Source organism: Esox lucius, chromosome 12, assembly GCF_011004845.1.
Source record: "Esox lucius isolate fEsoLuc1 chromosome 12, fEsoLuc1.pri, whole genome shotgun sequence".
Lineage (NCBI taxonomy): Eukaryota > Metazoa > Chordata > Actinopteri > Esociformes > Esocidae > Esox > Esox lucius.
Genome location: NC_047580.1, coordinates 15780783 through 15805324, shown reverse-complemented (window position 1 = coordinate 15805324; position 24542 = coordinate 15780783). Strand labels below are relative to the sequence as shown.

At 38.8% G+C, this 24542-nt stretch overlaps 1 protein-coding gene across 3 annotated transcripts; it reads left to right on the top strand.

Moving 5' to 3' along the window:
* The first annotated feature begins 1982 nt into the window (after window positions 1-1982).
* renbp (renin binding protein) lies at window positions 1983-23633 on the top strand. 3 transcript variants are annotated; one of them, XM_020051334.2, is made up of 12 exons: window positions 1983-2086; window positions 2672-2882; window positions 3178-3294; window positions 10011-10086; window positions 11525-11600; window positions 13762-13940; window positions 15057-15284; window positions 16226-16307; window positions 16546-16721; window positions 17461-17592; window positions 21050-21137; window positions 22936-23633. In XM_020051334.2, the coding sequence occupies exons 3-12, from the start codon at window positions 3194-3196 to the stop codon at window positions 23001-23003; spliced, it is 1206 nt and encodes a 401-aa protein (XP_019906893.1). In that variant the 5' UTR covers window positions 1983-2086; window positions 2672-2882; window positions 3178-3193; the 3' UTR covers window positions 23004-23633. The 3 variants fall into 3 exon arrangements, with proteins under 3 accessions (XP_019906893.1, XP_010873908.1, XP_010873907.1); XM_010875606.3 differs by lacking the exon at window positions 2672-2882 and having other exon boundaries at window positions 1989-2086; XM_010875605.4 differs by lacking the exon at window positions 1983-2086 and having other exon boundaries at window positions 2209-2882.
* Window positions 23634-24542: the final 909 nt, after the last annotated feature.

Sequence of the window (24542 nt, the reverse complement as noted above, 5' to 3'; positions counted from 1 at the left end):
CAAAATGTAATTGCTTGAGCTACCAGACCCGAACAAAACCTGAAGGCAGGTTTTTTCTTTAGTTTTAGCTATTCAATGCCTAGTCCAATGACTACAAGTCCAAGTCAAGTCTTAAGTCCTTTGAACAGATCGCAAGTCAAGTCAATTTATTGGTGACAAGTGCGACTTGAGTCCCACTCTACGACTTGAGTCACCAACTCTGAGGGATTATACTTAAACAAAAAAAAACGAAGGTGTTACATTACTCGTTACCGTTAAGAAGTAGTCTGACTATGTGCGAAAGGGGTGTAACAGCACGTTGGTACTCGGAGTTGGAAATCGGAACATCTACAAAAACAGCCATGCCTCTCTTCTGATCCTTTTTAAAAACTTGTTTTAAACTGATCCTTAGAAGCTGTGTGTGCACGAATCCATCAGGTTATGCCGCGTTCCATTTACCTCGGAAGTTGGAACTCGGAACTGGGAATGACATCAACCTGAGTTAACCCAAGTGGATTGCGTTCCAGTGTCAAAAATTTGAAAACAAATGGACACCGCCATTAAACCCTTTGCTGTGCTTGCCCTTTCGGAATATATACAATGTCTTTCATTGTATTTCATTGTGTAGAAATTATTTTTGACCGCTTTTTAATCGGCCATTCCATAACGGGTAGCCTAACCTGTAACCTGGACGGGCGAGTGCTCTTCAGAATATTAGATAATTTATAATACCAGTTTGCTAAATGGCATATGTATAATGTCAGTTTTAATAAATGTGCTTACGATTTCATAGAAGTTAAGAAAACTTCATCTCATCCTGAACAAACTTTGTCTAACCAGAGCTGCTTAGGTTAATTAGAAGAAACGATACAGTAATAGTAGTTAAGACAGTAATATTTAAATGCCTGATATTCTTTAGTTACATACTGTTTTTCTCTGAACACACTCATGGCACACCACCAGTCCATGTAACAAAGTTGAAGTTCCTGTGGTACATGGCCAACCAGAACAGCTTTAGGGAGATGTCAGACAAGTTTGAGATGTCACAGTCATCAGCACACAGGATCATCCTAGAACTGCTCAACATCATCTTCACAATGGGACCAACCTTCATCTCCTGGCCAATGGGACCAACCTTCATCTCCTGGCCAATGGGACCAACCTTCATCTCCTGCCCAGTGGGACCAACCTTCATCTCCTGGCCAAATGATTGTGAGAAAGCAGCATCTGCTGTGGAGTTTTACCACCTCTGTGGCCTCAGTGATGTCATTGGTGCAGTAGATGGGAGCCACATCCCCATAAGAGAGGACTACATGAACAGAAAGTCCTTCTACTCCATCTTCCTTCAAGGGATTGTAGATGAAAGAGAGCAATACACTTACATTTTTGCTGGACCACTGTGCAGGGTTCATGATGCCAGAACTTCATCACAACGATCTGCAGAACATGCGGATTGATGGTGCTTCAGAGATTTAATCAGGAACACCCACATGGCTGCCCAAGGCAGGAAGATGAAAATGAGTAGACTTGTCTTTCATCTAATGAATTGGATAAACCGGCTGATAATTTGGTCAATTATTTGATTGCTACCATTGATTGTTTGTACATTCTGTGTCTACCAGTAAAGTATTTTCCTCAATTAACTGTCTCACCTTTTACCCATTGCCCACAGTGAAGTGCTAGGTATAAAAAAAGGCTCAGGTAAAATTTAAAACAATCATTTATTAAGAATCAGACACCTCTAGTGGCCAAAAGGCAGCTTTAGCATGACATTGCAATTGAGGACTACCACCATTGTATTTAAACTAGTGGATGGGACTTCTAACTTTATGACGGATCCCTCCAGATGACCCGAATAACATAATCTGAGAATTTTTTTAATCGAATCTAGTTGACTACAATTAATGTTGAAAACCTTAATGGCACTGTCCAAGCTAAAACTGCCACTAGAGGCCTCTGTCGTTCACTATTGTTCGCCCACAGTTGTCATAACAGTTTTTTCCCGATTAGTTATTGCGTAGCCTCGCCTAAGCAGCAGATCATAAATTCAGATTGCTTGTGTCTCCGTCCTAATATCGGGATTGACTACTTCGCCATCCGCTCTTTGGTTTGTGAATGCATCTCATTAAATTTATATTTTGTATAAGTTTTAGATGATGGGTGTTGGCATGATCTGTTTATATTGGATAGCTAGCCTCGTGAATATGTATTGATGTCAGGGACAACTGATATATGATGTATAACTGATAAGTGTTTTTTTGTTTTTGTTTTGTTTTGACCAAAAGTCACTTAGCTTCCTATTTAAAGAGGCATTATCTAGAATGCTAGCATAGTAACATAAGAACATTTCCATAATCTGCATTAATAGTGCAATGGTATTGTTTCTCAACATTTACTGACTAGAATTTATGTTGGGTGCATATAAAAAACAGCCTAAAATGCTAAATGTCTGTTGTTCAGCAGAAAGCGCACCGGTCATATAGCGAAAAGCACCACCCCTGCTCTCTTGCAAAAAAACAACGAAATCCCGTGCTCTGTCATTACCTGATTACTCAATTTGAGATTGAAAACTATCAGTGAATAGTGTAGAGAATCATTGTGCAATTTAAATCTCTTTCAGATCTAGTATGCATTATCCCCGTTCATTACACGTTACCACACTACTTCCGCCTTCTCCTCCATCTAATCTTAGGAACGTGCCCTAGTTCTCACATGACCACTCTAGGAAAGCACATGACCTTCGAAGCAAGCGGTGACCAAACAAAATCTTCTTCAAGTAACTGTCAGGTTTTGTCTGTAAACCCGTGATATGAGGTTGCATTATCCTTCAAGAAGACATACCTGCAGTTATCGAATGAGCCTCCGCTGTAAAAGTGAAACCTAAAACTACGTTTGCGAAAAAGGTATTTAAAATAGTCAACTCTAGAGGATAGGTAGGATTTTTTTGTTGTTGCATGATGAGTTATTTTATATTCCTCAGTACCTGAGTTTAGTTACATTGCCTACTTTTTTTTTTGCTATAGTCTACATCGTAACCTCAGGTAGCATATGAGGTACTATATAATGTACAGTTACGTGTTTCTGCAAGGTTTTAGGATATCTTAACGAGATTCACATACAGTATATTAGAGTTACTGTATATTATTTTAGTAATAGCATAGACCTATGTATTGTAATCCGGCTGTATTTTCATTCTAGCTTTTGGTAAGGAGCGATGTCTACGGAGAAGTTACTTCAATATCGGCAACGGATGCGCACTGAGCTGGACAGAGTGTTGGATTTCTGGCTCAAATATTCTCATGACACACAATATGGGTAAAATAATTGTATCGGTCATCCACCTCATTGTTTGAAAGCAGGTTATTTCAATCCCAGAGACTGAGCAGTAGTGATGGCCATTCGAGGTTTCATTAGCGTTATTTTAGCAGCGCGATATTATGCTGGCAGCACTCAGATTTTCTTTATCACAATAAAAGCCATAATTAAAATGTATAAGGCAATATAATCTAGTCTGTGAAACCGAACAGCCAAGAATAACATTGGAACAGACATTAAACATAAAATGTACAAACTAGATTGTTAACTATATTGCCTTATATATTTCAATGATGGCTTTTATTTTGAAATAGTTAACGCTGCTAGCACAATATCCTGCTGTTAGAAGAACGGTAATGAAGCCTCGAATGGCCATCACTACTGAGCAGCGTTCGAAGCGAATAAGGCGCAGTGATGTATTGTGAATATACGGCGCTATTCGACCGGACGCACTAGCGAAGTACTTGACATGTTTATTGTAGGCCTGTTATTTTTAGCTGTGAAAACAATACTGTTGTATTTTGCGATATTTAAAGTGGCATTCTGAAGTTACAAAAAAATTTTATTGACCTAAAAATGTTAGGATTTCGGTTGGTTTAAAAAAATAATATAGGTCTATTAGTTATTAGCGGTTGTTACCTTTACGCTTGTAAGGTTTATGTCATGTTTAGAAAATAAAATCGCCACTGGCTGGATTCGAAATTGTGATCATTGGAGTGACGCTCCCTACCAAAAATGCACTATTACTCTTACTGTGATCCACATAACATTCAAACATTACGTAAATAATTCTCAAGACTTCTCTAGAATTGTTTGCGTATTACCATGGGACCAGTCTGAACTAGTGGGTAGTTGTTACAGAACTACACCAAACCCATGAACTATGAAATAGTCGACGTGTCGTAATCACCATAATAATTTGCTGGAAAATTGGAAAAGCTCCTCTTTGAATTCTTACACCATTCATTTCTTCCATAGGGAATTTTTAGATCCACTTCAAATAAGTTCTGTGTAGGCTTACACCACTTTGCCATTTTGATAACCGTGTAAATATGTATATGATACGTTTTATCAATATACTTTTATAAATATTAGCTAAATGTAAGCAATTATTTTTTGTAAAACTAAGCGTAGCAAATATTGCGAAATATCCCTTTGTCCTGAGGAGGTTTACGTGGTTATCAAAACGGTGAGCTGGGGCAAGTCTAAACGAAACCGATGTTGTTTGAAGCGATTCTAAAATTCCTAAATGGAGAAATGAATTCTTATGAATAATTTGATGATAAGATATTGTGCTAGTTATTGAAGTGAAACAGACAAGTTTTTGCGGGAGAACATTGTTAGAATCAAATCGTAAATGTGCTTTTTTCTGACCTGCTGTTCCGGCGTTTGAATAAGTGAGGCGTCCCATAATTTAGTTGGTTCGTCCATCCATTAACAGGGCACCAGTGCATATGGGTCTGTATAACCCTTTTACTTAAAAATGCAGGCTGGAATTTTTTATATTAACAAAAAACAAATGAAAACTTTTTCTGGCTGGGTGTATAATATTTTGTCTGTGTACATAATCTAGAAGTATCAGTTATTAATTCAATTCCAAGTTTGGACATTGGTCACAAATTGGCACAAACGTGTACACCATTTTCAGGGACCTTTTTTTAGCTTGACAGCGCCACTTTTACAACCAGTGGCCATAAATCACGGACTGCATGTTTAATGTAAATATACTGGAGTAGGATTTCCAGTTGTGAAAACTGTCTTACTAGCGCAATCAGATTTAAAGTGAATATACACTTCTCAAAAATTCTTTAAAAAATTAAGGGAACACTTAAATCACACATCGGGTCTCAATGAAATAAATATATTAAAGATCAAAATCTTTACTGTACATTGTGTAATTCGTGACCTAACAACTGTCAGTGGAAACCAAAATCCCAAACCGATTTAGGACTAGATTCAAACTCACACCAAAAATCTAAGTTATCAATTGAAATCATAGGCTGTTCCAACCTGTGTGATTTACATCACGGCAACTCATAATGTGACTCTATAGTGTGTATGGCCCCCATGTGCCTGTATGCACTCCCGACAATGTCTAGGAATGCTCCTGATGAGACGGCGGATGGTGTCCTGGGGGATCTCCTCCCAGATCTGGATCAGGACATTAGTGAGCTCCTGGACAGTAGGTGGCGCTACTTGGTGGCATCGGATGCATGATACATAACATCCCAGAGGTTCTCAATTGGATTCAGGTCTGGGGAACGTGAGGGCCAGTCAGTGGCATCAATGCCTTCATCATACAGGAACTGCCTATACACTCTGGCCACATGAGGCCATGCATTGTCCTACATCAGGAGGAACCCAGGGCCCACTGCACCAGCGTAAGGTCTGACGATGAGTCTGAGGATTTCAGCCTGGTACCTAATAGCAGTCAGGGTACTGTTGGCTAGCACGTGGAGGCCGTGCAACCCTCCAAGGATATACCTCCCCAGACCATCACTGACCCATTGCCACATGGGTCATGCTAGATGATGTTGCAGGCAGCATAACGTTCACCATGGCGTCTCCAGACTCTTTCACTTCTGTCACATGTGCCCAGTGTGAACCAGCTCATCTGTGAAGAAAGCGGGGCTTCAATGGTGGAGCTGCCAATTCTGGTGTTCTCTGACAAATGCAGACAAAAGTATGCTGTAAAACTCAGATGATTATGTGTTCCCTTCATTTTTTTGAGGAGTGGAGTTTAATTATTAATGATTGACTCTACGTTCAGTAGATATTTAGGAACCAGGAAGTTTCTAGATTGGCAGCTTGACCAGCCAAAGTCAACACTGCATTCTCATTTTGACAACAATTACAGCCAGTAACAACTCTGGCAGGTGAGCTGCACGGTGCTGGACTGTGAGCACAGGTCCCACTGGAGGATGTTGGGCCCTCATTCCACCCTCATGGAGTCTATTTCTGACAGTTTGGTCAGAAATATGCACACCAGTAGCCAGCTGGAGGTCATTTTGTAGGGCTCTGGCAGTGCTCTTCCTGTTCCTTCTTGCACAAAGTAGCAGATACCGGTCCTGCTGCTGGGTTGATGCCCTGCACTGTCCCTGAGCACTGGAGCCCCCCAGGGCTGCATACTCAGTCCCCTCCTGTAATCCCTGATAACGCATGACTGCGTGGCCATACACAGCTCCAACATCATCCTCAAATTTGGAGGACACTACCATCCTGGGTCTCATCTCCAAAAATGATGAGACTGCTTACAGAGACCAGGTAAAGAACCTGGCTACATTGTACCAGGACAACAACCTCTCTCAACATCGGCAAGACTAAGGAGATGATCGTGGACTTCAGGAAGCCCCCATTCACATCGATGGAGCTGAAGTGGAGCGCATCTCCGAATTCAAGTTTTTCGGTGTGTTACCTGGTCCAGACAAGCAAACTCTGCTGTGAAAATTCCCCAAAAATGACTACAGGTGCTGGTCATAAAATTAGAATATCATCAAAAAGTTGATTTATTTCAGTAATTCTATTCAAAAAGTGACATTTATATAATGTATACATTCATTCCACACAGACTGATATATTTCAAGTGTTTATTTCTTTAAATTTTGATGATTATAACTGACAACTAATGAAAACCCCAAATTCAGTATCTCAGAAAATTAGAATATTGTGAAAAGGTTCAATATTGAAGACACCTGGTGCCACACTCTAATCAGCTAATTAACCCAAAACACCTGCAAAGGCCTTTAAATGGTCTCTCGGTCTAGTTCTGTAGGCTACACAATCATGGGGAAGACTGCTGACTTGACAGCTGTCCAAAAGACAACCATTGATACATTGCACAAGGAGGGCAAGACACAAAAGGTAATTGCTAAAGAGGCTGGCTGTTCACAGAGCTCTGTGTCCAAGCACTTTAATAGAGAGGTGAAGGGAAGGAAAAGATGTGGTAGAAAAAAGTGTATAAGCAGTAGGGATAACCGCACCCTGGAGAGGATTGTGAAACAAAACCCATTCAAAAATGTGGGGGAGATTCACAAAGAGTGGACTGCAGCTGGATTCAGTGCTTCAAGAACCACCACGCACAGACGTACGCAAGACATGGGTTTCAGCTGTCGCATTCCTTGTGTCAAGCCACTCTTGAACAAGACACAGCGTCAGAAGCGTCTCGCCTGGGCTAAAGACAAAAAGGACTGGATTGCTGCTGAGTTATGTTCTCTGATGAAAGTACATTTTTCATTTCCTTTGGAAATCCAGGTCCCAGAGTCTGGAGGAAGAGAGGAGAGGCACATAATCCACGTCGCTTGAAGTCCAGTGTAAAGTTTCCACAGTCAGTGATGGTGCCATGTCATCTGCTCGTGTTGGTCCACTGTGTTTTCTGAGGTCCAAGTTCAACGCAGCCGTCTACCAGGAAGTTTTAGAGCACTTCATGCTTCCTGCTGCTGACCAACTTTATGGAGATGCAGATTTCATTTTCCAACAGGACTTGGCACCTGCACACAGTGCCAAAGCTACCAGTACCTGGTTTAAGGACCATGGTATCCCTGTTCTTAATTGGCCAGCAAACTTGCCTGACCTTAACCCTATAGAAAATCTATGGGGTATTGTGAAGAGGAAGATGCTATACGCCAGACCCAACAATGCAGAAGAGCTGAAGGCCACTATCAGAGCAACCTGGGCTCTCATAACACCTGAGCAGTGCCACAGACTGATCGACTCCATGCTACGCTGCAGTAATTCAGGCAAAAGGAGCCCCAACTAAGTATTGAGTGCTGTACATGCTCATACTTTTCATGTTCATACTTTTCAGTTGGCCAACATTTCTAAAAATATTTTTTTTGTATTGGTCTTAAGTAATATTCTAATTCTCTGAGATACTGAATTTGGGATTTTCATTAGTTGTCAGTTATAATCATCACAATTAAAATAAGTAAACATTTGAAATATATCAGTCTGTGTGTAATGAATGAATATAATATACAAGTTTCACTTTTTGAATGGAATTACTGAAATAAACTTTTTGATGATTTTCAAATTTTATGACCAGCACCTGTATACTTCCTGAGGAGACTCAAGAAATTTGGCATGTCTGTAAAAACTCTCACTAACTTCTACAGGTGCACCATTGAAAGCGTTCTCTCAGGCTGCATTACTGCCTGGTACTACAGCTGCTCTGCTGCAGACCGCAAGTCCCTCCAGAGAGTGGTAATGTCTGCGGAGCTCGTTATGGGCTGCAATGTCCCTGCCGTGTAAGGAATCTACCATACACGATGCCTGAGGAAAGCACAAAACACCATCACAGATCATAGCCACCCAGACTATGGTCTGTTTACACTGCTGCCATCTGGTAGATGCTACCGGAGCATCGGAGCATGCAGTTTTTTCCCCCAGGCCATTGTTATGTATATTATTGCCATACTTCCCATATCTATAATTTCAATACCACTACCAATATTGCTGCTAGTTTACAGTACTCGTTTTAAACTGCTGCTAGTGTACAGTGTTATATTATTGCTTTATCTTCTTGCTATATTTATGCTGTGTATATGTTTTTTATTCTCAATTCTCACTACATAGTTGTAGTCTGCTATGCCACCATTCATAAGCTTATAACACTCATATGTATCTATAATTTTCAATAATATACCAAATGTATTACTACCACACTTGCCATATCAGTAATGTTCAATAGTACTACCCAGGTTGTTTCTAGTTTACAGTACTCATTTTTTAAACTGCTGCTAGTGTACAGTTATGTATATTGTTGCTTTATTTTTGTCTGGCTATATTTTTGCTTACATAAAACTCTCACTACGGGTGCATGTCAAAATAATTTCATTGTGCAAGATGTGTTGTTTGGTGCATTTGACAAATAAACCTTGAAACTTGAACTTGAAACTTCTACGGCCCTGTCCAGTTCTCCTCGTGTAACATTCCGTCTCCTGGTATCTCCTCCATGCTCTTGAGACTACTGGAAGACACGGCAAACCTTCTTGCAATGGCACATATGGATGTGCCATCCTGGAGGAGCTGGACTTCCTGTGCAACCTGAATGGGCTGCAGGTATTGCCTCATGCTACCAGTAGTGACAAGGACATTAGAAAAATACAAAACTGGAGAAGAATCAGCCAGGAGGGATAAGGAGAGTGCAATTGTCTGTGGCCATCAACTGCAAAACCATTCCCTTTTTGTAGGTTGTCTTGCTGTTGCCTCTCCAGTGCACCTGGAAACAAGTGACATTGATTCACAATTGCTTATGCTTCCTAACCAGACAGATTGATATCCCTGAAGTTTAATTGACTTTGTGTTATACTGTGATGATTTTGTGTTCCCTTAATTTTTTTGAGCAGTGTAGTAACTATCGGTTACCATGCTAGGTTGGTAGTGTTTCTCAGTGATGCACACACATTCCTCTCTTGAATCACTGTTTCTTAACACAGATAAAATTGGCTATATAGTGTTTAAAGTTGATTCTGATGTTTAGAGAGAGATTATAATGACATTTAGAAAACCTCCCAAATAAATCTGGTGTTAAACGGAATTATGTCTTTAGTATCTCTATGACATTAGTAAATGCTTGACACTCAGACTAAGGTGATTGCCAAAAGCCTTCTCGGTCTATCTGCATTTTCATCATTTAATAATTTAATAAAAAAACTAAATGTATCTTAGATAAATTGGCAATTTTAAAATACTGCATGTCTTCTATCTTTTGTTTCCAGTGGGTTTTTCAACTGTATTGGGAAAGACGGAAAAATCTATGACGACCTGAAATATGTTTGGTTACAGGGAAGACAGGTAAACTCATTCACAATGTTCAGTGATTTTCTTACAGCTCAAACCCAAAGGGCTGTGCATATCATAGTAGATTCAGATGGGTATAGTGCTTGATTGATTGTATCGGCATGTGTACCTACCCTGTGAGGATAATCATAATGTTACAGTATTGTAATGGAGTAACAAAGGACAGTATTTGCTTTTTGGTTTCACTTTCTTTGCTCCCATGTTCAGGGATGGCGATGAGTGGATTGATTGGGTTTACTGAAGATTTACAGGGCAGGGCACATGACAGTGGTTCAGTCAACTCAAGTCTATGCCTTTCTTCTTCCCTTAATTTGCTATTTGCTCTATGTTAATATGGAAGGTGGAGATGCCACAAATCACTTAGCAATTTTATATTGTTAGATTTTAGGACATACAGTATTTACAGTGGATTTCAAATCTACACATCCTTATTGATATTGTAGCTTCTGTTTTTCTAAACGCTGATATTAAGACAAATCATGTCAGTGCTTTATCTGAAATAAGATTTTGTAAATAACATTGAAATGAAAAACAATGGATAATTTCTCAGAAAAATTGTCAATGTCTTGGTTGAATAACTGTGCACACCCTTTATAGAGGGTCTTGTAACTGTGTTCAGAATTTACCCATCACATTCCAAATCAAGTTGAAAGGTCATTTTCCCTGATCTGAGATCAACTGAAGTGATGCTGATTAGCCCAATTTATCATCAGCTGGTTGGATTAGCATGATGGAAGAAAATGTCTCATTGTACTTACACAGTACTTACTGACAACCATGGTGCCAGCTAGAGCTGCACGATTTGGATGAAATATTGAACTGTGATTTATTTTGGGCCAAATGTTGCAATTCCGATTATCAATTGCAGTTTTATAAAACTTTGGTGTAAACAAAATAGAGAACCACACATCTAAGATTAGTTCATAGAAATCATAGTCTACATAGTGCTAACTGAATAAAAAATGAGATTGAGTAAAAAATATGCTTTTGAAACATAGGTTAACAAATATGACACATTTTAATTATTTGTTGTTGCTTATATTCATTTAATGTGTCAATGTTTGCACTGCTGCCATTGTTTATTCAAACATTTTAATGCAATCCAATAGTCTTGTGCAAAATAGATACATTGGTCCACTTTCTGCACAGCCTTGCATAAAAGTAAGGTATTAGTGCTGGTATTGAAGTAAAATATACTTACATCTTGTTTGCTATTATTAACTATGATCCCTGTATCAATATGACCACCATTGGTGTACCACTGAAAATCTATTTATTGTGCTTTATTTCTACAAATTGCTACTTTAATAACCAATTTTTAATAACCACTACATATTAATGATTAATACATTTATAGTAATACTTACAATACTAAACAATCTTTTATGCAATGTAATTTCACATTTTCACTTGGATACATTTGTCTTTGTAGGTGTGGATGTATTGCAGACTATACAGGACAATGGAGCGTTTCCACAAGCCTGAGATTTTGCAAGCTGCCAAATCTGGTATGTGGTTTTGGACGGGTGTGTCTTTAACAAGCTCCATTTCTGTAATAATAATAATAATCTGACAATATTTGTAGGAAAACATGTCAATAGAACTCTTTGGCTACTCACACCAGTGTTGGATTTAGCATTGGAAAAAGGATGTAATGCAGAAAAGTACCTAATACTTACTGTAAAATATTGTTGGATCTTTAAAGTAATGTGGTTATTTTTGCCTTCAGTTGTCAAAGGGCCTTTAACTTTACTCACTATCACATACTTTAGCCAGAAACTTGGTTGCCTTCTGTCCCGGGAGGCTGAAACCTGGCCACGGGTTGGTCTACCAGTGACAATGACTGTGAGCATATATCAATTAATTAACTGCGGACTATCCTTTAAAAACTGTGATTTGAACTTAACAGGGCGGTCCATAAATCTGAGTATTGAAATTAGTTGTGCCAATAAATTTGTCACTTATCCTTTTGAGAAAAATATAAGTCATTCTGGTTGTTATGCTCAACCATGAAGTTTATACCGGAATTCCTACATGCTGGAGGAACTCATTCTATTGCCTTCCCAGTCAATTGAGCTTACAAGCTGCCAAAAGCAATCCTGGGGCATGACGAGATGGTGTTGAACAGATTCCACTTCAAACCATTCAACCCAGACAATTGCACCACCCTCTGTAGGACCCCTGGGCAAATCTGCGAGCAGGTCTCTAACCAGCTAAATGTGAGGCAGTGACTTTATCAACTCCATTCAGAGTGTTAAAACATGTTGATATACAACCTTAAAATACACTAAGGTGGTACGATGGGTAAGCGTCTTGCATTAAAAAAATTATTCCACAACATGAGAAGAACAAAGACACTTGTTGACTTTAGGATACTATGAGAACAAGAAACCAGGCAAGCCTAGTTCAGCTGGACCACAATAGAAAGTATTGCCATCTTGAGATTCAAACCCAGGTTGCCCATGTGAAAGGCTGTGTCACTAACCACTACACCACAGAAATCTGCTCTTAAAGTGGTGTCAGTATAGCCTCACGTCCATGAACAAATCCTCTTTCACCACTGGCCATTTTAACAGCTAATTGGCCATTCGTAAATTATATTGATACAGTTAAACTGACTAATGTTTCTTACTAAGTTTACCTCCACCACAAATAGCATCTATGAACTGTAAGCTTTTGCCACTGGCCGTTTGAACAGCTTATTAGCCAGTAATAGGCTTGACCAGTATCTACTAACTTACTGGAATAGTCATAGAAATTGAGCAATTGCTAGCAAGTCTGCCAAAGCTATTTCATTTCATGGCATAAGAACGTATTTTTTTCTTTCATGGCATAACAAAGTACTTTTTTCTTTCATTCGTGAATGACACTGATACAGTAACTATCAAGAAAGGTGACGATAACTGACTGTCTGTCAGTCAGTCAGTCAGTTAGATTCGCTCTTCTTAGCAAAAACTATGAAAATATATGCACTCACTCATGCAAGTTGCTCTGGATTAGAGTGTCTGCTAAATATGTTGGTGCTTTTGCGCAATTTGTTAAAAAATTATATAAATCAGGTTGTTGTATGATATTGGCAATGTTACAAAAAGTCACAACCTAGCCTTAAGTATCAAAATACAGATCCTAGCTTTTTCCATAGAGAACAGATGGTGAAATGTTTTCTGCTAGTGATTTAGTTGATTAATGCCTGACGTCCCGGAATTCTGTCTCATTTAACTGATGCAAAGTGGACTCTGTTACAACCTGAGTGAAAGCCGTACTTAAGCTACACAAAAAATGTCTGTTTTGACCAATTAATAGGGTTTAGACTACAACTTATGTTTTTTTTTTAACAGTGAGTAATCATCTTCGTCATTTACACACAATTTTTACTTAGCTGCTTAAAAACCAAAGATAAGTAGCCATTTGTTTTCTCTACAGGTATTTTTGAACAACATCCCTATTTCCATCTGTGGATATTCTACAAATAGTAATACTATCAACAAATGTTCAACAAACTAAAATGATAAGCATTGGCTTGCCAAGGTTAGGGTTAAGATTAGATTTACAAGATTTAGGGTAAGGGTTAAGGTTATGGTTAGGATAAGGTTAAGTGTTAGGGACTCTCAAAATTAGATGTTTTTTTTGCTGTTATCATTGTTGATATTTTTTTCATTATTTTCCTAGGAGGGGCATTCTTGCGGAGTTTTGCACGTGTTTCCAATAGTGGAAGTCCTTGGAAGTGTGCCTTTTGTTTGACCAGAGACGGTAAAGCCCTGAAAGTGCAGAGGACAATCTTCAGTGAATGTTTCTATGTCATGGCCATGGATGAGCTGGCTCGGGTTACAGGAGACAATGACATGCAGGTATAACAGCCTGTTTAAATCAGTGTTTGTCAACTTCAAGCTAGGGGACATGGGTTAGAAACCCTGATTAAAGAGCTAGATTGAAACTCAGTTTGAAATCAGTACTCTGAGAGCTTAATTGAAATCGGTACTCTGGTCCCTAAGCCTGGACCTAGCGAAGCAATACTACATAACATGTTAATCACAGCCAAATCAGCTTCAGTCTGGTTTTATTACTAATATCACATCTGCTTGGCAAGCCCTTTTGTTTAGCATGACATCAAAATATAATCTATAACAACCTCACTGCTGGTTTCATACTCATGTCTGTAATCTGCCTGCACAAATCAGGAATGATTACTGTGCATTACTTCCTCAAGTTATTTAGGAGTGATTCTTTGGTGTACCAGTGTATTGGTCTGCCTGGGGTTGGTGGGATCCTAGTAGTTTTACAATGATAAGAGAGATTATTTTCACAAAGGGAGGTGGTTCACTCCATTTGGGATTTCTTGATTCCACCTGAGATGGGAGGTCAGGAGGGCACTGTCCCCTAGTTTAGTATTAGCCTAGATCAAAGAGAATGTTGATGTCCAGATACCTCAATCTTTCAATGTCTGGAAAAAGGATGATTGGTTGTTGAATTGAGACTGACAAGGGCAAAGTCAATTTCTAGTTACATGATAGGTTTATGTTTAAAAAAAAGATGGTCAGTCAGCACCATTGGCGTCTTTGAGTTAGCTATTTTCAGAGGAATGTCGGGTGGATATGTATTTGTGTATGTTTGTCCCACAGTCAGGCATTTGAGATTGACCAAATGCTAAGGCCCCTCCATTTTCGATGATGGGGTCAATACTGTTCTGTAGCATAAATGTAGCATTTTCATCAGAACAACCAACTTTGGGATGTTGCCTGACGAACTGTGCTTCCCTCGCATCACTGTTGCCTTTGTGTAGTAATGCATTTAATTTGTTTTATTATTAGTTGTTCTCTTTCTTACCAGTACTGACTTAACTGAGTAAGGTTTACTTTGTACTACTGAGTTGCCTGGTTGTTCCTCCAAGTTATCTTGAAATTCATGCTCTAGCTGTAAGTTGCTCTGGATAAGTGGCTGCTAAATTACTTCTAAAAAACGTCTAGGTGGAAGCGGCACAGATGATGGACCAGCTGGTCCACTGGGTTCGAGTGGATTCATCTGGCCTGGGCAGGCCACAGCTCCCTGGAGACACTCCGGTCTGTAGCATGGCTGTTCCCATGATGCTGCTGTGTCTGGTGCAGCAGCTCACAGAGGGCCGCAGTGGGGAACAGGTGGATAAATATCAGGAGGTGGGCAGCTGGTGCGTCAAGCAGATCCTGCAACACCTTCAGGTACTAAACTGTAAGCCCACAGCTAACAAACAACCAGACCTGGCTTTAACGATTCTTTTTTTTTTTAGAGAGCCCCATTTTCCAAAAATTTGGGACGCAACATAAAATGGAAATAAAAATGCAATGATGTGCAAATCATTTAAACCCTATATTCAATAGAAAAGTAGTACAAAGACAACATATTAAATGTTAAAACTAAGACATTTATTGTTTCTTGAAAAATGTATGCCCATTTTGAATTTGATGCCTGCAACACATTTAAAGAAAAGTTGGAGGCAACAAATTATTGGAAACGTTGTGTAATGCTAAAAAACAAAGGCTGGTGAAATATCACACAACTAATTAAGACAACTGGCAACAGGTCAGTAACATGATTGGGTATTAAAAGATCATTCCAGAGAGGACGGGTCTGTCAGAAGTGAGGATGGGGAGGGATTCACCACTCTGTGAAAGACTGTGAGGCAGATTCTCAGTTTCTCAACATAAAATTCTCAGTTTCTCAACATAAAATTACAAAGAGTTTGGGGATCTCATCTACGGTACATAATATAATTAAAAGATTCAGAAAATCCGGAGAAATCTCAGAATGCAAGGGACAAGGCTGAAAACCAATATTGGAAGCAGCGTCCCAACCTTTTTGGAAATGGGGTTGTACTTTGCATCTTTGATTGAGCCAATTTGAAGTGTAAGAACAATTTTTGCACTTTTAGGAAAAATATTTTGGAACCATTGCATCAGGCAAGCTCAGTAAGCACAGTTCGGCATGAATTCAACAGCACTGAAAATACTTTTCAGTAATCTAAACTAACTCTAAACAGTTTGTTGATAATACGACTAGAGATGGATATAGACGCTCTCCAAATACCCAATAAACATTTGGAACTGAAGAAAGTAAGAAATGTAATATGGATGTTTACTAGTTTTTGACAATCTTTGTACAGAGAGGTGGTACAGCCATTTTGGAAAGTGTCTCCGTGGAAGGAAAAGAACTACCTGGATGCCAGGGTCGATTACAGAACCCAGGTGATACCCATTGTACTAAATTCAAAGACTTTTCCAATAAATCTGTATTAGAAAATCTCCACAATACTTATGTCAAGTAATTTATCTTAGTGGTATGCACTGAATAACAGGGTATTACGCTGTTAGCCCTATATGTTGTTTGTACTTGATATATTGTATTAAAATTAGAAACTGTTCTTGCAAAGACTAAATACCTCAGATTTGGGAATCTAAGATGTTGTCATACTTGTTGCCATAGGCCATGCCCTAGAGGCAGGCTGGTTCCTCCTACAATACGGTGTGAAAAATGGGGACCAGGAGCTCCAAAGGACAGCAGTGGACAAGTTCATGGAAGTCCCTTTTCTGACAGGCTGGGACACAGAACACGGGGGGCTCTTCTACTTCCTGGATGTGGATGGTTACTGCCCTACACAGGTATGTACACTATAGCGCCTGCCAGAGACATAATACCCGGATTTGAAATGTTCAGATGTTAAATTAATTACAGTACTTTATTTAATATTTAAGGCCATAGTTTATCATAATTTTTTATAATGTGATTTGTTCACTGTATTTTGATGGGGCACACAGACTAGAATATTGCTCCCTTATATTTACCTTTTAAGTGGTTCTTTCTGAGGTCTGTTGTTGAAGTGTAGAGCAGAAACACTGAACGTTAATGAGCTATGTAGACTATTGAGACTACCTCCTTAAATAGACAATATCAAAATAGGTTGACTATTATTCCAGAGTACCAATATCCATCAGTAGTAATAATAATAATAAAAAAGACGGTTGAAGAGCTATGCTAATATAAGCCATGCAGAAATATGTAAAATGTTGCCATGATCATAAAGCTGTTTCAGGTGTTTGAAAAATGCAAAATTCTTTGACCAGTCCCTGTCAAACATCACATCGAATTTGACCCCTTAGAGGTTTTTTGGTGCATGATGTCCCTGGCGCTTGCTACAACTATTTACATTGTTCAATCAACAATAGAATGAGTCACTGAGCAGCTTAACATTACAGCCATCACATGTCGTTGAATGACTGGTATGGTAGTAATATGTAAGATATGCTAGCTGATGGTTTTCCAACCCTTTCAAAGCTTTTTATATATTGACAATAAATAGGTAGGCTAAAGATAACAGATATGTGTTCTTTGTATTCACAGTTGGAGTGGAGTATGAAACTGTGGTGGCCACACTGCGAAGCTCTCATTGCATACCTGATGGCCTACAGCCAGTACAGAGAACCAGCCCTGTTGGAGCGATTCGCTCAGGTCTATGACTATACCTTCAGCCATGTGAGTGATCTCCAGCACGAACTAGACAGTGGAAGACTCCATGATCTAAATGGAAAGTGTAATTGATGCATTCATACTTAGGGTCTATTAGTGGTGGAACTGGATTTAGTAAATAAAGACAATTGCATTTGACCTATCAAAGATAGCAGTTCTCCAGAGATTTGAGGTTAAAAGAGCAAAGGTGCATGCAGAGAGGCTGAGAAAAAAGAAAAGAAAATGTCCACAACTCATGGGTCAAACTAGGGTAATTAAGGCATAACCTTTGGTCCTTTATCCCGAGATACACATCTGTAACACATTAACATTCCAATGATAGCATATGACCTGACACACAGGTTGAGGCAAAAACTGAGTACATAAATATAGAAATGGCTATACTAAATAATAAAGAATAATTAAATAAGTAAATGAACAGAATAAAAAAAATGCAGTTCCTTCATTAGCAAGACAGAATACATTTTTGATTCAAGGAGATTGCCGCTTTCATACCATCACGTAATTGTTTACATGAGATTACAGGATCAAGAGCCTCAACTGAAGAAAAGATTCAAGGAGATTGCTGCATTCATTGGTTAGCATTTAAAGATTAGTTCGGGTAGATAGAGTGGCTTTGGAAATGGTATTCAGACCCCTTCACTTTCTCCACATTGTGTTGTGTTATACGCAATTTATAAGTGATTTCATATTTTGTTGCTGCCACTGGGCATTTCTTTTGCCACTGGGCAGTTTGCATGGTTGTAAAAGGGATAGCATGTCTGACAACAAACTGTTTTTGAACTTCCTTTTCTTAGAAAAATACAGCAATTTCAGGTCAGCTACTGCTACAGTAGATTCAATAAGTAGTAAAGCAGCACCCATTCTGTTAGGATTACTTACAGTGCCTGCAGTGTTCAATAACATTTACTAACATTAGAGCATGGCCAAACAATACTCTTGTTTTTCCATTGTAGAATATCTCTCTAGCAGTGCATATTGAACCTAAGTTGCCTGGCAACCAACTACAAATGCCTGTAAAATGAATGCCGATAATGACAGAGTTGAACTCGGAATCCATGTTGTTCAGCCAAAATATGTTTTTGCCGTTGTGGTATGGAGTCAGCGTACCTTTGATTTGTCTAAGGACAAACCATCTACACATACAAACTGATGTCTTTCTGATAGGATCTAAACTAGGCAAGAACATATCTGTGTAGACCAATAGGGATCTCCAATCTCAAATAGGGGAATGAGAAATGGTGGTGAAGACAGTACTATGGTCAAGAAGCACAAGAACAGACGCAGAACCTTAATCTAATGCTGTTAAAAGGTCATTTACCACCATCATAAGTGCAGTTCCAGTACTTTGATGGGGTCTACAACCAAACTGGAGCATTTCATATTATGTGTTCAGGAAGTTCAGGAGTTGTAGGGAAACAGATTTTATTTTTATCATGCACATTTCCAATGTCACTGCAGTTGTTTGCTAAGACAAAACAGTTTCAGTAAAGCAGTGTTTACAGAACAATGAGTTGGGAAGAAGAGCACTGCATTGCAGTGTATTATCATCTTACACTCATGAAGATGTCTCTACATTGATCTTGTCTATTATGTATTGACATTTTAAATGTATGTAGTTTTGTCTTCGCACTGTACTGGTTATTGATGCGCTGCATTTTGTCATGATATATATTTTATTTGGACACAAGGAAGAGAATCTGCTCCTATTAAGCAGCTAATGGGGCTCTAAATTCAAACCTAAATCTCCACAATTTGAGGGATTGATTGGCATCTGGAAATGACGCCCTTTATCTACTTCCAGACTCTCTGGAATTTGTGGTCTCTGTATCTGGTATGCTCAAGGTAGTTTCTTGAGCCAATGCTAGCCTTAGTGTCAACAATGCACATACACTGTAGTAGAATGAGTAAATATCCATTCCTTCTTGTACTTGGATTACGTTTTGTTGTGTTATAGCAAGGGATAAAACATTTGTTTTAGTGTTGAAATGTTTTTGTGATTGATCTCACGAGAACATTATGTTCTACAGTTGCTATGTAAGTAAACAACCCCTTTGTTTACAAAAAACAAAATTAGTCCAGGAATAACCAACTGATAGCTTTTAAAATGGAGCATTGAGATTTATTTGAAACTCAAAGCACTTATACACCATGCAAACATTTTTTTTTTTATTGTTGGGTACTGTCTCTGTTCACATGACTTTATTTTGCTAACAATCCCAAACGTCAGAACGGATTTAGATCATGTACTTTCAGCTTGGAATGCCTTACAAAATAGTTTTAAATTGGAAGAACATGTCCCTCCTCATATTTTTTAAATCATTGATGAAGGACTTTGAGGCTGATTCCAATGTTTTTAATTAGCTGTTTTCATGATTGTGAATTATGACTGTGATTTCTTAGTTTTTCTTATTATTACTGTACCTACAGTATTAGAGTACCTATTAGAGTATCAAGTACTGAATAATTTCAGGGCACTTTTTTGAAAGCTTCATAAAGCATGGCAGTGATAAATAACAATATTATATCAAACATTTAGTTTATCTTTAAGGAAAGCAAGTGATTGTGATGCGGATAATGTATGAAACTACAAAGATACAGTCATCCTTCTGAACTAAGCTGCGAGACAGGATGGAAACTCATGGATGTGACGGTGGGGCCATTGATGACTTTAAAACAGCAACAGGGTTCAAGTGCTTTATTGGGTACAAATTAGGCTGGTTTAACCACATTGTAGTAAAATAATTACAGTGTGAAAAGAATAACACATATACATATACATATACATATACATACACACAATAAAAATATTACAAAACATGGCACTAAAGTATTGCAACAAAAAAACACTTTGAAGGAATACACTTTTTGGCCACGATGCAAAGTTTCATGTTTGAGACAAATCCAACAGAACACGTCACTGAGTAACTGCCTCGTCATTAGCAAGCATGTGGTGGATGCATCATGGTATAGGTATGCTTGAAATCAGCAAAGACTGGCTCGTTTTTCAGATTAAAAGAAATGTGATGCAGTTTAGCACAGGTACCCTAAAGGAAATCCTGCTACAGGCGGCTTTACACTAGAAATTGGGAGAGGAATTCACTTTTTTTCAGATGAATAACAAAAACACAAGGCCTAATACATTGGAGTTGCTTATAAAAGTAAATGTTACTGAGTGACCAAGTTATAGTTTTCCACAATACCTTAACAGAATTTAAAAAAAAACAGGTTCATGTTGAACAATCCAGTTGTGTAAACCTTGTAGGGAATTAGTAAATCTTTGGAAAGGAAATAAAAAGGTGCAGTGGTCTCATACGTTTTTTCCGGAGCTGTACATATTTAATCTATTGTAGATACAAATTTCCTTCAAAGTATGTGCAGAAATAAAAATGGTATCCTCTAGTTCATTTAACTCTCTACAGAGAGTTAAATCCTGAAATTTGCTACTGTTGTGTTTATACAGTTTTCTGATGCTGAGAATGGCGAGTGGTTTGGATATTTGACCCAAGAAGGGAAAGTGACTCTGGATTTTAAAGGAGGGCCTTTCAAAGGTGAGTGAATATTTTTTTTCAATTGCCTTGCGTAAAGTGCTAGTCAGAAACTGATCACAAGAAATAAATGTACCTCCTGATATTTTAGACACCATGTAGAAATGTATTTTTTTCATATGCTAAAATATGCTGTAATATTTGCATATTTTGCCTTTTAATCTATATTTTCACATAACCTACTCAATTATACACTGCTAAAAAAAATTAAGAGAACACTTAAATCAGACTTCGGGTCTCGGTGAACAAAATATATTAAAGATTAAAATCTTTACTGTACATTGTGTAATTTATTAAGATCAAAATGATGTAACAACGATCTATGGAAACCAAAATCACCAACCGATTGAGGGCTGGATTCAAACTCACACCGAAAATCAAAGTAAACAATTGAAATCACAGGCAGTTCCTACTTGCGTGAATTTCATCACGGCAACTCATAATGTGACTCCGTAGTGTGTATGGCCCCCATGTGCCTGTATGCACTCCCAACAATGTCTGGGCATGCTCCTGATGAGACGGAGGATGGTGTCCTGGGGAATCTCCTCCCAGACTTGGATCAGGGCATCAGTGATCTCCTGGATAGTCTGTGGTAGTACTTAGCGGCGTCGAATGCACAGGTATATAATGTCCCAGAGGTTCTCAATTGGTTTCAGGTCTGGGAAATGAGGGCCAGTCAATGGCATCATTGCCTTTGTCATCCAGGAACTGCCTACACACACTGGCCACTTGAGGCTGGGCATTGTCCTGCACCAGGAGGAACCCAGGGCCCACTGCACCAGTGTAAGGTCTGAAGATGAGTCTGAGGATTTCAGCCTGGTACCTAATAGCAATCAGGGTACTGTTGGCTAGCACGTGGAGGTCTGTGCAACCCTCAAAGGATATGCCTCCCCAGACCATCACTGACCCATTGCCACATGGGTCATGCTAGATGATGTTGCAGGCAGCATAACGTTCACCATGGCGTCTCCAGACTCTTTCACTTCTGTCACATGTGCTCAGTGTGAACCAGCTCATCTGTGAAGAAAGCGGGGCGTCAATGGTGGAGCTGCCAATTCTGGTGTTCTCTGACAAATGCCAATTGAGCTGCATGGTGCTTGGCTGTGAGCACCAGTAGAGGACGTCGGGCCCTTATGCCTCCCTCATGGAGTCTGTTTCTGACAGTGTGGTCAGAAACATCCACAGTAGCCTGCTGGGGTTCATTTTGTAGGGCTCTGGCAGTGCTCCTCCTGTTCCTCCTTGCACAAAGGAGCAGATACCGGTCCTGCTGCTGGGTTGATGCCTTTCTACGGCCCTGTCCAGCTCCTGGAGGAGCTGGACTTCCTCTTCAAACTGAATGGGCTGCAGGTGCCGCCACATGCTACCAGTATTGACAAGGACACTAGCAAAACACAAAACTAGAGAAGAATCAGTGAGGAAGGATAAGGAGAGGGCAATTTTCTGTGGCCACCACCTGCAAAACCATTCCCTTTTTTGGGTGTTGTCTTGCTGTTGCCCCTCCAGTGCACCGGTTGTCACTTTCATTTGCACCTAAACAGGTGACATTGATTCACAATCGCTTATGATTCCTAACTGGACAGATTGACATCCCTGAAGTTTAATTGACTTGGTGTTATACTGTGATGATTACGTGTTCTCTTATTTTTTGAGCAGTGTCTATTACAAATAAACTGGATTATTTAAAAACACTGATGATTTAACTTGGTGGACTTAAATAACATGTTTTCCTTCCATAAAATGAAGGAAACGGATTACCATTGAAATTGTGATTACATTAACATGCAATCTGACATTCTCTTAGGTTTCTTTCATGTTCCTCGGAGCCTCTATATGTGTGAGAAAATCCTGGACTCCATACTGGAAAAATAAAATAACCTTTTCACATGGAGGTATATTGGACAATTGTGTCTAATTCCTGGTATTGTGGTGAAGGTTTGGAATTCACATTTGCACTGGTCACTGCATATTCTTAAAGAGATGATTGCCTTAATGTTAAGAGGGTAGTAAAGAGAAAGCAAAATAAATAATTATGGCACAGCTTTTATTGTTAAACTTGTCAGCTGTGTATTAATACTATGGGCATAATTCATGAAATCATAGGTAAATAAGACACATATTTGTCTCCTGCCGGTCTATATAATGGGGACCCATGATTTAAATTGTTTTAATATAACTTTTATATGGACAGTAATGCAACAAGTTTTGTTAGCCAACTGTTTGTCAACTAATCTAAGTTTGCACACAGTGAAACATGGCAGCCAGGAACGCGCTGTCAACTAAGGGGGCTCAGGAGTGTTGAAAGCCTGAAATATAGATTCACACTTTGACCACAGAAGCACCCCAAAATGTCCCCCCCCTTAAAAAAAAACAATTATAGAATGTATTCATTTGTATGCTACTGTATATAAATCAACATATTGATGCACGTGAAAATTTTCCCCCTGCTGTAAGTAAATATTTCATGTCTAATTCATTTTGAGATGAATATAGCAATCTGAATTCATTTTTAGTCTTATTAAATTCTATATAATTCATTAAATAATATAATTACATTGTGTTGTCATTCCTAAATAGCATACTTTATTTTTGAAAAGTTGTGACAGTGTAGTAAAATAGGCGAAGCTATTACTTGAAATTATACACTAGGACTGTTGTTTTTTGTTTTAAAATCTCACAAAGTCTACACATTTCACACACACACACACACACACACACACACACACACACACACACACACACACACACACACACACACACACACACACACACACACACACACACACACACACACACACACACACACACACACACACACACACACACACACACACACACACACACACACACACACATATATATACAAATATACACTATATATCACTATCATACCTCAGTTAGCTATGAATTTTGAAGTTTTGAAATGGCTTTGACATGGGGCATAGATCAGTACATACACAACTTGACATTTGGCTTGACAGCGTTGCTTTTCCAAGAATCATGGACAACATCTTTAATTTGATGGAGCTACAACATAGATGCATATATACAGTAGCAGAAACAGCCAAGCATAGGCTCTGGATTCCCTTTTTGCAATGTTCAAAACAAGTATTTCAGCAGTGTACAGCTAGACAGAATGGAAATCACAGACATGAGCAAATTACACAAGTGTTTCAGAGATTATCACAAATCAAATTATAAAGACCAGGGAGCTTTTTTGAAAGTCTCATAAAAGCGCAGTAATTGGTGTGGGTAAAAATAAAACATCTTGCATGTAGTACTTCCTTATGCATGGTCAAATTAATTGCACTGGTGATGATATATTAAACCAACCAGACACATTCTGAACTTAGTTACAGAACAGGATAGAAACTGCTCAAAGGAGTCACTGAGGTCATTAGTGATTTTGCA

Excerpts from the sequence above, each read along its gene's own strand:
- renbp (XM_020051334.2), top strand. The coding sequence starts at position 3,194 with ATGTCTACGGAGAAGTTACTTCAATATCGGCAACGGATGCGCACTGAG. Across the intron at positions 16,722-17,460 it reads ATGGTTACTGCCCTACACAG|TTGGAGTGGAGTATGAAACT; the intron begins GTATGTACACTA and ends TTGTATTCACAG. Across the intron at positions 17,593-21,049 it reads ATGACTATACCTTCAGCCAT|TTTTCTGATGCTGAGAATGG; the intron begins GTGAGTGATCTC and ends GTGTTTATACAG.